General features: G+C 41.7%; 1 protein-coding gene and 1 long non-coding RNA gene across 12 annotated transcripts in view; one reads left to right on the plus strand and one right to left on the minus strand.

Annotated features, from left to right (window-relative positions):
• The window catches only part of NT5C2 (5'-nucleotidase, cytosolic II), an 82,525-nt gene extending 71,548 nt beyond the window's left edge, over positions 1 to 10,977 (minus strand). For 5 of the 11 annotated variants that reach the window (XR_014168448.1, XM_081911593.1, XM_081911594.1 and 2 more), the window contains exons 1-2: positions 10,848 to 10,976; positions 1,613 to 1,746 (exon numbers count right to left, since the gene is read on the minus strand). Coding sequence is in view for 6 of the 11 variants with exons in the window: in XM_081911593.1 (XP_081767719.1) it covers positions 1,613 to 1,713 (101 nt within the window). In the remaining 5 variants the exon portion in view is untranslated. Of the gene's footprint in view, positions 1 to 1,612; positions 1,749 to 10,511; positions 10,702 to 10,847 lie in introns of those variants that run through there. The other 6 variants (XM_081911596.1, XM_081911589.1, XM_081911595.1 and 3 more) reach the window with 4 other exon arrangements.
• Positions 10,977 to 12,755, plus strand: LOC309370161. Its single transcript, XR_014168450.1, has 3 exons — positions 10,977 to 11,049; positions 11,145 to 11,429; positions 12,477 to 12,755. It is a non-coding gene; the product is annotated as an uncharacterized lncRNA (long non-coding RNA).
• The last annotated feature ends 503 nt before the right edge of the window (positions 12,756 to 13,258 follow it).

Raw genomic sequence — 13,258 nt, forward strand, 5'->3', positions numbered from 1 at the left:
CCACTGAAGGCAAGAAGCACCAACAGCAAATCTATACCTGGAGAAATCTATAGCTTGGACATGGTCAGTGGGATATCTGTGGCAGACAAGCCCTTTCAATGACAGTCAGCAGAGAGGTATCTCTGCTCCATCCTAACCCCCTTCAGCCAACAAATCTGGAGATTAGGAGTGCTTTGTCAGACTGCAATCCTATACATACTAACCTGAAAGTAAAAACTTATGAGGTCAATGAGACTTACTAGGACCATATGTATGTATAGAATTGCACTGTTAAGGCTGGTCACAACACCAAGGCTTCAGAAATGTCAAGCTCAGTTTTCAAGAAGATTCCAAATGTGAAACTGATCAATGAGACCTAGAGAAGTAACATGGACTACAAGGAAGAAAGAAAAGAGGAAGAGGAGCTAGAAAATAGTGTTCAAAAATATGAATTATTGAGATTTTCAACATGACTCCATCCAGGTCATTTGACCACCTCGCAAGTTGGACATTTTTAAAGCTATAGAAATTATTTCATTCCTTGCCAACTTTTAAAACTCAGAATTCTCTTATACCATATGCACATATCTGTATCTGACACAAGAAGACATCCATTGATGATTACTTGATATAAAACTAATTTCTTCTGTTAAAAAACACATGTCCTCAATACGTGTATCTATATTTATGAAACATCCATGGAATATGTAGCAATGTGGCAGGGCTATTATTGTTGTCTTGACACTACTGGCACTGGCAAAGCAACAGCTGGAAAAAAAATATTTTCCATTACATCCACCAAGTCTGTCATCAATCTTTCCTCCGCACAAGTAGGGACAGGCTATTTTTAATATTCAGATGAGCCAAAAATAATACAGGGATGACAACCAAGTATAACTATTTCCTCTTAACCACCTGTTGACAGTTTTAGGCTTTGTTCAACACCAACTGATTGTCTCTTTCCCATACTAGCAAAGAATTAAACTTAGGTTTAATCTACTGTCACATTCTCTTAATTTTCCTACTTTCCTCTCCAAGTTAATTAATTCTATTTCATAACATTACAAGCCCAAGCCCTCTCTAATTATGTCAACTTTGACATTGTTCACTCATTTGTGGAGAGTAAAGTAACAAGGAATTCTCTTTTTTAACCTTAAAAATTTGTTTCTAATCTTAAAAAGTAGAAAAAGCCTACATAAATCAATTTAAACATTAAGTATATGCCACCTAAATGAAAAATATAAAACAATTGTCTAGATCTTGGGTCATAACATTGTTGCAATATAGCAGGGGTAACAATACCACAACTCACAAAAACAAGCATCCCTTCTACCTCCTCTTTGCCTAAGAATGAATAACACAATGGTGGAAGCAACACAATCCTGCAAACATCAAGTTATGCAATATAAATAGACAGATTGAATGACACTGCCAGAGACATGCATAGTAAAAAAAGAAGAAGCCACGTCTGAGTTGAGGAGAGAAACCAGCAGTAAGAGATGCAGGGGCCTCTGGAACAGAAAGCAATGCCAGCTGGCTCTCAACCATGTGAAGATATTTGAATGTGGTCCTTAGGGCTCTGGAACTTTGCTTTTTCCTGCAGTAAAATGCTTTCCTTACATAAAGAGCTTACCGGTGATATGCTTCCCGACGATACTTCTTCATAGCATAGCCATCCATATTTGCAGGAAGATCTGCTGCATTTTGCAGTCTGTCACTCCATGAAGTTGTCATTTTGTTGTTGTTTTGTGCAATTGTCACTTAATTCTGAAACAACAAATGATGACACTTTTTTAGTTTGTAATGTATGTCTCACCACTCCCTGTTTTTAAAGAGAGTCATAAATACTTTGGGGAAAGCAAGTGGCTGATAAAAACAGTTATCTTAGTTGTAAAAAAAAAAAAAAAAGACAAAACCAGAGACTCTAGCATACTTGTGGGGGTATATACTTCAGTATGCATACTTCAGTATGCATGCTTCAACAAGCTTGCTTCAACAAGAATGCTGTGCGATCTAAATGAATGCTTCTAGATTGCATCAACAGAAGTACAGTGTCTAGATCAGGTTTCCTCAACCTCGGTCCTCCAGATGTTTTGAGACTACAATTCCCATCATCCCTGACCACTGGTCCTGCTAACTAGGGATCATGGGACAAAAACATCTGAAGGGCCAAGTTTGAGGAAGCCTGGTCTATATCATGGTAAGCAATGGTGCAGTTCTCTTCTGCTCATGTCTAGTTCTGGGAATCAACATTAAAGAAGGATATGAACAAACTGGAATACATGCAGAGGTCAATAAAGTTGGTGAGGAGGCCTGAAGACCAAGCCATTGGAGAAAAGATTGAAGGAGGTATATGTGGTTATCCTGAAGAAAAAATTATTAAAAGGCAATAAAATAGCCATCTTCAAATAACTGAGGAGCTATCACACAGATGATGATAGCTGCTCCAGAGCATAGGATGCAAGCCATTTAAATTAAAAGGAAAATGATTTAGACTAAATTTTAGGAAGATCTTTTTGACTTTATGGGCCATTTGACAGTGGAACAGACTGTCTGGGATGTGATAGACTCCCTTTCATTTGAATTTTCAAAGGAAAGACTGGATTGTCACCTAACAAGGATGCTGTAGTAATGCATACCCTGCATCAAGAGCTACTTAGGTACATCAGAAGTCATCTAGTCTATGTTTCTATGAGTACTACAGAAAGAGAAAGAACCTACCTAAATTACATCCGTTTATTAATGGAATATCAAACTTATTTACACAATTTAACATTTACAATAAAGAATTAACAGCAACAGACCAACAATTGCAGGTTTCTCGTGTCTCATTCTATGTAACAACACACCTGGAGGGAGTATAGGAGCAAGCAGATAAAGCACTATAAACAAGGCATACTGAAGCAGTCTCTCCAGAAACCAGCACAAGCAGGAAATGGTCTTAAATTGTCAGACAAGGAGTTGATGAAAGGGAGAAACAGGAACCATCAGTTGCAAAGGTATCAGGTTTGACTTGGCCTTTGGCCTGTTTGATATTGGGACTTGGCTTCTCCATCAACTGCCTCTTGAAAAGTCTGAGGACATTTTCTAGTCTCCAGCCACCGTCATTCCAGCAGCAACTAATAAAAGGATAATATCCTTATGGTATCACAATTATGATTTGTAAATCATTAAACACAGGAAAGACTTAAAGTATAAAGTTTTTACAACCATCAATTTAGGTCAGCTGTGCTGACTAATGTGGCCCAAATTGCTCAATTTTCAATCTCTTTGCATTTTGCTATTTAAAACTTTCCTAAACTGACATGTTAATTCCTTGGGGGTGAGGGCAGCCCCAGCCAACAGAGAGAATGAATGCATTAAAGGACTGAGGTAAATTTCCTTTCCATTCATCATTTCAGTAAGAGAGATGGTTAGGAATACATATGGGGAGAAGCGAACAGAAGTAATTAAAATTCAGACATCAGTTCCATATATGTAAGGAAGCCCTTTTTTTGCTTATAAGCAATACATAAATTAATAAAAATGTATGTTTCTCAAGAACCACAGAGCCTAGAACTTGCCGATCAGAAGGTCAGCAATTCGAATCCCTGTGACGGGGTGAACTCCCATTGCTCGGTCCCAGCTCCTGCCAACCTAGCAGTTTGAAAGCACGTCAAAGTGCAAGTAGATAAATAGGTACGGCTCCGGCGGGAAGGTAAACGGCGTTTCCGTGTGCTGCTCTGGTTTGCCAGAAGCAGCTTAGTCATGCTGGCCTCATGACCCGGAAGCTGTACGCCGGCTCCCTCGGCCAGTAAAGCGAGATGAGCGCCACAACCCCAGAGTCGGTCACGACTGGACCTAATGGTCAGGGGTCCCTTTACTTTTACCTTATGTTTCTCAAGAACCTTCAGCTCCCTAGAAGCACAGTTTTTCCATACAAGCAGCTTACTTCAGCCAAAAATCATTTTTCCCCTGGTAGAGTGGAACAATAGTTGGCAAGTGCCTCTCCTCCTCCAAACTTAACTTTAAATCTGACACCGGGATCCAAATAGCAAATACCCAAACACACAGAAGGCTGAATCTCTTCCCATTGTGAATTCAAAGAATTAATGATTTGAATCCTTGTGTCAGAGTAAGATATTCTAAGTTTACACACATTTGCTCCTTCACCATAGAGAGAAGATCTTCAGCCCTGGTAAGTGTCTGAACTGGACCTAAGATTCATCAATGAATCTTGTAATGCTTGGCAGGATGGAAAATAATGTGTTTAATGATGCAAAAGAAAATAGTATTAGCCAATTAACTAAACTGGTGCCTCAACTATGGCAACACCCTTTTAAATTTGAAGTACCAAAGCGGATCAATAAGTACAGAGGTTTCATTCCAGTGATGAAAATGGATTATGATTTCTACCAAAAATTCCATAGGGTCATACTCGAATTCTTACTTCAATACAGTGGTACCTGGGGTTAAGAACTTAATTCATTTTGGAGGTCCATTTTATTATTATTATTATTATTCAGAGGTCCATTCTTAAATTACACACACATACAGTGGTACCTCAGATTAAGTACTTAATTCGTTCCGGAGGTCCGTACTTAACCTGAAACTGTTCTTAACCTGAGGAACCACTTTAGCTAATGGGGCCTCCCGCTGCCGCCGCCACGTAATTTCTGTTCTCATCCTGAAGCAAAGTTCTTAACCTGAGGTACTATTTCTGGGTTAGCAGTAGCAGAGTCTGTAACCTGAAGCGTCTGTAACCCGAGGTACCAGTGTAAATAAAGTGGATCCAATCCCTTAATGTAACTCCATTCCAAGTTATTTTACTGCTTTCACCTCTGTCCATACCAACTGACACAACACAATACAGATTTCAAGCTGCTATGATGAATCAGAAAGGAGGATGCAGGAACCTTGTACAGTACTGATCTTCATTTGGGTTAATGATTTTGTTTACTTTAACAAATGTTTCTTTTCAAATGATGTGAAGGGTACAAGTTAAAAATAAGTTGAGCTGAACCCTGACATACTTTTGTAAGTCAGTAGGATAAGTATGTTAACAGCATAGGCGGCTAGCCAGCTAAAATTCTGAACTATAAAGTCTATGGCACCTTTCTTAAATTACAAAAACTTATTTTAAAGGCCAAGCATCTGTAAATAGCTTCAAATAAATATAGAACCTGTAAACATGCCAAGCACATCAGAAACAACCTTCTGCAATTTATTTCAATTACAGTGCTTCTAACACTATTATAACTAAGCAACTGGCTGTTTCTGCTCCAAAGATAATTTCAAAGAACTTCTACCATATTGCATGCTCAAGGTATAAAGCCTTTTCCCAGGCTAACATGATGCATATGAGAAGGTGTCTGTGTGCAAGCAATGCACATTTCAAAAATAGAACACAACACATATAGGTTATTCTCCCCCCCCCCCACTTTTAACACAGCACTGAACTAAATATTGCAAATGCTGACAAATTAAGTAGCTTTCCACAGAGATCTGACAGTTAAAAAGTGGAGAAGTGGAATTGCCAGACAGTTCTCTTATTTTTGAACACAGAGCTCAAATATTTTTGTAGCTTGTTATAAATGGATGGGGTGTTTTTGTTGTTGTTTTGTGTGTGTTTTTGTATACATCCTCCTTTCAGTTATCATGGTTTCAGTACTTTGACCTGACCAGCTAACAGAATTGGGTGGTAGAACAAAAGATGTGTGATGACCCTGCTTTTTCTAGTTCCTTCACAATAGGCTTGCATAACAAAAAAAAGCAAAGTTTTAATACCCAGAGCATACACACATATATACACACATATATAGATAAACAGCGGAAGGCTTCTAACATTCTATGAAATACTGTATCTCCAAGTCCCTGTATTAAATTCATCACTAAAAGGCATTCAATTTATTTGTTTATCTTATTGGGATCAGCACCTTACAATCAATGAAACTTCATTACACCAATAGGGGGCAGTAAATGTTATCTTAGCTCACAGATAATCCCAACACAGATAATTTATTTTAACATTTCATCAGCAGAAATGAAAACAGAACTGAGAAATATTGAATATTATTTTACTGATTAAAGGATGCAACCTCAAAGTATATTCCTATAATACCCTGCCAACTAACACAAAGGATTATCACAGAAGCTTACAGTAAAAAACAAACGTGCAAAATTCAATGAAACCAAAAGTTTTAAGCACCACTAAGTTTAGGGCTTCTGTTTCACAAACAGGTCTTAGCATTATTTTTAAATAGTTCTGCTTATTAACAAGGAGTGTTCTTTTTTAGACAAATCAATAACTATAAAAATGCAACTAAATGTACCTGATAAATTGTCTAATTTTATTTCATGCCTTTTTATATCCCACCATGCTATCTGTAAATAATAAGGGGTGTGTTATAAATACATTTAATAAATAAGCAAATGTATCCTGTTATATGTAATAAGAGTGGGAAAAGAATAGAGAGGGATCAGTAACTCCTTACATCAGGGGTGACTAACCACTGAAGTTTGGGCCCACTATAGTTGAATGTACTGTATAGCTTCTAGTTACAAGCTATGCATCTGAGCCATGAGGGACTAACAACGGGGACTCCCCTAAACATCTCAATGATCAGGCATATATCAGGCAGTCCTTAAGATATCCTAGCCCCATGTTGTTAAGAATCTTGTAAATTAATAAAAGAATTTGAACCTGGCCCAGTAACATATGGGCAGACATTGCAAGCTTTTAAGCACCGGAGCTATGTGCTGGCAGTAATCTTTCCCCATCAGTAGTCCAGCTGCAGCATTTTCCACCTGCTGGAGCTTCTGGATCAGGCACAAGGGCCACATAGAGCTCACTGAAATAATTGAGCCATGAAGTTACCAATGCATGAATTACTGTAGCCAGGCTATACCTGTCCACAAAAGGCCACAGTTGGTGCACTAACTGTAGTGGCTACATGCCTAGCCACTGAGCCTCAAGTGACAAAGATGAATCCAGGAATACCCCCCAAACTATGCAACTGTGCTTTCAGAGGTAGAGTAACCCCATTCAGGAATGGAAAATGGCCAGCCACCCAGACACTGGAACCACCCACCAACAGTGTCTTCATATTCTCAGGGTTCACACTCTGTTCATTAGCCACCATCCATTCCACAACTGCATCCAGACAATATTCCAGACCATGCTCAGCCTCTCCTGACTCATGTACTGTATTATGATGAAATAGAAGGTGCTGCACTGGACACCTTGACTGGACTTGCAAAAACTGCTGCACCTAAGGCACTACGGAACTGGGCAACTTAATCCTTGAAGTGCCATGCAAGCTGCTCCCAGCATGTTACCAAGTGCTCCAAAGATGCATCTACTACTTCTAGTACAGTTAGTCTCCAAACCACCTGAAATAACTTTGCTGGATGGGTCATCAAGGAAGCAATACTGGCAGCAAAGTACCGGTAATTCTTCACTGCAACTTTTTTTCTTTGACTGCCACTTTAGTAGGCAGAACTGTGTAATGTAAGAAGTGTTTGATCAGCTTTGGAGCAGGTTTTCCACCATACATGCTCCAGTTGTCTTCCAGCTTGCTTCACTGACTGCAACTCCTCAGTAAAGCAAGGCACAATTCAGGCCCTGCAGCATCAGACAGAACCCCCAGGAACAATCACATCAACAGCCCTCATCATCTCCCCATACCACAATGACAACAGGGCCTCAACAGGATCACTGGGCTCTATCCACTGGGAAATCCCACAGAGCAGTCAGGAACCTATACAATTCCATTAGTCTCCAAGGGCAGACTATCCAAATTGGTCCCATCCCCTGCAGGAAGGGGCTGCTGCCAAAAGTCCAAACTTCACTAGGAAGTGGTCTAACCATGGCAACAGGGTTACAAACGCCACTCCTATATCCAGACCATCCTTTGCCCCACCTGGGTGAATACTAAGTCAAGGATATGCCCTGCTCCGTGCACTGAGCCAGTGACTATCTGGGACAGCTATCCATGGCTCCTAAGGAGCTAACAAAACTGTTAGCCAGCAGAGGAGAATGTTCCTTAGTTCCTCCAACACCACACCATAAACAACCTCAGTCAGCTTGATCAGGGAGGTAGTAGGGTAGGTGGTACAACAGCATCCCCAGACTATCTCCGTGACCCATAACAGGCCCTCCAGTCCAGCTCCTAAGTGGAAAGGCTTCCTAGTGAGAGAATGAGCTGCTATGAACAATGGCAATGCCTCCCCGCCAGACTTCTAGTCTGGTTTGGTGTTGCAGTGAGTACCCAGCTGGGTAAAGCTGTGTCAGGTCAGACCCACCCAGCTCCCCCACCAGGTCAGCCTGTTCATCCATGATAAGAGCATGGATCAACACAGTCTTATTATGAAGAGACCTGCTGTTCAAGAACAAAACCAGGCTATTGGACACAGTGGATGATATCAAAGATGGGGTGGACACAGCAAAGGACAGGATGCATGCATCTATAAACACTACTACAACCCACCCACCATGCCCTCTCCACATTCAGCAGGATAACTGATATCCTTGGACCTGCTTATCCTCTCTCTTTCCTACATACATGGGATAGCTCAGTGGGTAGAGCATATATCTCCAAGCATTCCCTACCACAACACACAACTGCTTCAGGCTTTCACAATAATCCCCCATGGCTCATCCTTTTTTCCTGGTAGTATCATAAAAAAGGAAACATGGGGAAAACAAACAAACTAGCATTTATACCAAAGTTTTAACCTTCTTAGACACTGATCCACCAATTATCAGTGGATCACAAGCTTGCATAAGTACTGAAATTTGGGCTGGTTCTAAATCTACCAGTATATACTCAGGTAATTAAGATTTTTTCCAAAATGTTCTAGATGCATGTTTCAGTGGTATATTCTGCCAACAATTAAACACTGTTTTGTCTAGGTGAACACAAAACCAAAAGTGAGCAGGCCAGATGGCATTTTCAGAGTGCACTAAGTTCAACTACTGGCACATCTGAGAGTTTAATTATTTGCAGTTCCAGGAATGGCTGTTAATATTACAAAAATACAAATAAGACATACTTGGTCATTTGGCCAATGCATGCCTACAGCAGAATTGTTAAATGTTGCAACAAAACACTCTTAAAAGCTTGAATGGATAGAGAAATCTGCCAATTTGGCAGCCATTTCTCTGCTGTAGGTTGGTGGTGCCAAAGCGAACAAAATTTAAATAAAGTGAAAGAAAATATAATCCCAATCCCTATGGAAGGTTGCCTGAAATATGTGACATAATGGTAGACCAACTGCCTCTATCATAATGCCAGGCCAACACTATACAGAATTTGCCCCCTCTTTATGCACCAGATTTCATGAGTGTGTATAATGAAGTGACACAAAGAAGAAAATGTCAGCAGTCTTTCCAAACTGCTGTTCAATCTCAGGACAAGGGCCAAATGTAGTGGATTTTAGCATAGATTTCATGGTACGTAAGTAACTGCACTACTTAAACCTTGGTTTTAACAAAATGCCAGTCTCTACCCCTACAATTAGCTATCTTGACTGCATGTTTTCTATTCAACGAGTTTTGCAGATCACCCAGAGTCAAACATACTCACCAAGTGATTTCTACATACCAAAAAAAAAAAAAAAAATCACCTCAAGAACTTCCCCTCTTCGAATTTTGGAAAATGCAGCCCTTCAGTGACTGTGCAAGAGAAATGGAAGTTTCACAGAATGTAAGTAAAGACAGCTGCAGTGATGGAGTAAGAAGAACAAAATGTACAAATTAAAGGCTTGCTGTGCCATGCAGCTGGATGCAGCAACCTCTTTCAGGCTGCAGCATGAGATGGAAGGGAATTGATGAAGACAGACATTGGTGTCTGAATCGTGCAGCAATATCTTCTTTTAAAAGTGTTGTTCCTGTCAAGAGTTATCAGGTGCCAAACTAGGGAAAGAAAGCCGCACAAATCACAGGCCTTTGTGGAGACAAGAAAGAGAAATTTGATTTCCACAATCACTGCCCACCTTCTTACACAAAAGATGATTTTTATGTCAACATCTGGCTGAGGGTGTGTGGAATGAAAAAATAATTTTGACTAAGATCATTTTTGTGCTGCCACGAGAGTGTGTTTCTACTCAATCCTCAACAGAACATAGGAAGTAAGCACCACAATTTCACTCTGTCTCTCTCCCCAAGGGAAGAAAAAGAAGAAGCAACGTGTCTCCAGTTTCCTGTTATTAACACCGCACTAGTTAAGAATTATGGATACCATTCAGTAAGGAGAAGAAGATGAGGCAGCACCACTGCACTAGAAATACTGAAGAGAGGTGAAAATACTCAAGAGCCACTCACGGGGCGTGGGGGGGGGGGAGAACCCTGTTAACTTTAAGCATCACTTAAAAATGGGGAGCGGGTGCTCTCCCACCTCAAATCCTGCCCCTTTCTGGAATGGGAGCTTGGGGTTTTTTCTACTCAAGTCCATCACTCATACTTCACACACTCACAAACTCTCTCTCTCTCTCTCAGACACACACATCCATACACAGAGAGAAACAGAGAAAGAAAGTTATAGTGCTCCCACCCAGCAGGCCAACGTGAGGCACCTTCCCCAGCTCCCTCCTCTCCCACAGGATGGGATTTCAATCGCTCATTTCCCCGCGGCGCGGAAAACGGCAGTGACGCCAGGTGGGGAACGGGGTCCTTCCTTCCTCCCTCCGTGAGGGAAAAGCGAGAGACCCGTCTCCCGCGTCATTTTGGGGGTTTCGTGACAGAACTACGACGCGCTCTCTTCCTCTTTCCCCTGCCTCAGGAGTGGGGGCGGGAGGGGGGGTCGCCTTTCTTCCCGCCACCCCCCTCCCGCGCCGCTACGGGGGCGCGAGAGGCCAGTCCGTTGCTTCCCGGCCTCCGTCCCGCTCACCTCTCCCAGCGCGCGCGCGGCTCTCACTCGCCCCTCGCTCTCCGCGAAAAAGAAATCGCACAACTGAACTGCCGCAGCACTGGACCTCGCGCACACCGCGCCTGCGCGGGCTGGCCCTTTCGTTGCCTCCCCCTTCCCGCGGTTAGGGACCGAGGAGAACGTGACGCTTTACAGCAATGCCGCAAACGCAGCCAGGAAGCCGGTAGGCCGCACTCAACGGCTGAACGCAAGCGGGGGGGGGGAGGGGGGAACAAAGTTTTTTGTCTTCTACTTGATTAATTGGCGTACATTTTTCAGGTTTTACAGATCGGCGACCACCTGACAATGAAGCTGGGGGTAACTAGAAACAAGCGAGGAAAAACGCTGAACCAGCCGGACAAACCTTTACCAAACGTTGGCGCAATGGAAGCGACAGGTGTCAAACATCATCTGTCGTTGTCAGTCCCACCCCCGAACCTTAGGGTGGAGGATGGGATGATGATATAATATTCCTGATACAAAAGGAAAAAGGATTGGAAAGTGAAGAGGAAAACCAGGGAAATTTCAGCGCCAGGGCTTTTGTACTCTTAAAAGAATGACCAGGTGGAGTGGAGGAGGTAGTTCTGGGTGGGGAAGAGACGAATGGAAGTAGTTGGTCCTCATAGCCAGGGTGGTGGAGGGGCAGGGCCAGGGCTGTCATTAGGCCAACTAGGCAGGTGCCATGGGCACAGGCCTCAAAGGGACCTTTGAGGGGTTTTACAATTCTATACAGCTTATTCAAAATGATTTGTGTGCTTTGTATTTGAGAAAGATGATCAAGGATTGTTGCACTACAAAATAAAATAAAATAATCCTTCCAGTAGCACCTTAGAGATCAACTAAGTTTGTTATTGGTATGAGCTTTGGTGTGCATGCACACTTCTTCAGATACCCTTCAGATACTCAGGGTATCTGAAGAAGTGTGCATGTACACGAAAGCTCATACATACCAATAACAAACTTAGTTGGTCTCTAAGGTGCTACTGGAAGGAATTTTTTTGTTTTGACTACGGCAGACCAACACGGCTCCCTACCTGTTGCATTACAGTAAGCCCGCAATTTATGAGGGGGTTACGTTCCGGGGGTTGCACCTAAAGCCAAAATCACATATAGTCAAAACACATTGGGTTCAATGGCAAATGGGGTTGCAAAAGTCTTTTCCTCAGATGTCCACCTGAGTCCCCCACTGCTGCTGTCTTGCTCTCTCCCTCTCAGGCCCCTGTCATCTTGGCCACACCATTATTCTTCCCACTTACCCAGATCACCAAACAGTGGCAAGAAGGAGGGGTTATTTTTTCTTTTTGAAAAATGTTTAGCTAGGCAAGTGTACTGTCCTCTTGCTTATAGCATAGCTGTGGCTCTGGTTGCATGTGTGCCGCAGCTAATCAATGAGGCAGGCCATTGCTGTCCATTTTGGAACCATTGATTATTTAAAGGCATTTAAAACTTTTTTGGACAAATCGGACTGCATTAGCTGCAGTAGTTTATTTATGTTTTCTGTGTTAAAAAAACAGAATCGATATTCCTTCAACCTGTCTCAAAAGCACTGTAGATCAAACAAACCCTTTCAATTTCTTCAGGATGTGTGGTTGAACATGTTTTCTAATGCAGTTTCCTTGCCGAAGAGCAGGGAAGAAAAAATGCTGGTAATTTGTGTACCATCCCTGAACAATCTAAAGACTACATGCCATGCGCAAGGGGGAGGAGAAGCACCTAGCAAATGAAAACGCAAGAAGGAAGTTGACTGACTGGGCATTGGTATAGTTGGTATCGCTCCAGCTGGATCACAGAGTCAGATCTGACAGTTTCCACAATGAATAGCCTCCCACGCGCTTCTCATATTAGTAGCTATTATGAAATAACAGAATAAAGTTCAGGTTTGTGTGATAATACAGGCAAATACTTAGGACCCTCCAGTTAAAAATATTCATATTACGAAAGCTTTTTTTTGTTAAAGCTGTTTCCATCACATTCATTTTTTAAAAGCAACACTTTCCTTATTACATGTGTTTATTATATTTATAATCCTGCTTTTGAGGAAAACAAATAAATATATACCCAAGCAGATTACATAACTTGAAGTACAATACTCAATGCAGTGTTTCTGTTTTTTAAAGAGGAATTCAAGGCACAAAATTAAACCCAACAGTACATTTAGGCATTTGTGGGTGCCAGACACTTAATCCATGGACTCAACAAGTGTTAAGGGAACAAAGGGAAAGGCCATTAAGAAGGCAAATGCTCTGAGCCAAATAGCAAAGAGGTGGGGCCCCTCCTCCAGCTCTTAGATAGTCAGGAGGACAAAAGCCAGAGTTTAGAGTCTGTGTGTAATATGAGCTAGAAGTAAAAGCTGCTGGCTGAAAAGCCAGAGAAGCAGAACATGATGTTTGATT

This window comes from Podarcis melisellensis (genome assembly GCF_964234715.1).
Source record: "Podarcis melisellensis genome assembly, chromosome: 5".
Classification (NCBI taxonomy): Eukaryota; Metazoa; Chordata; class Lepidosauria; order Squamata; family Lacertidae; genus Podarcis; species Podarcis melisellensis.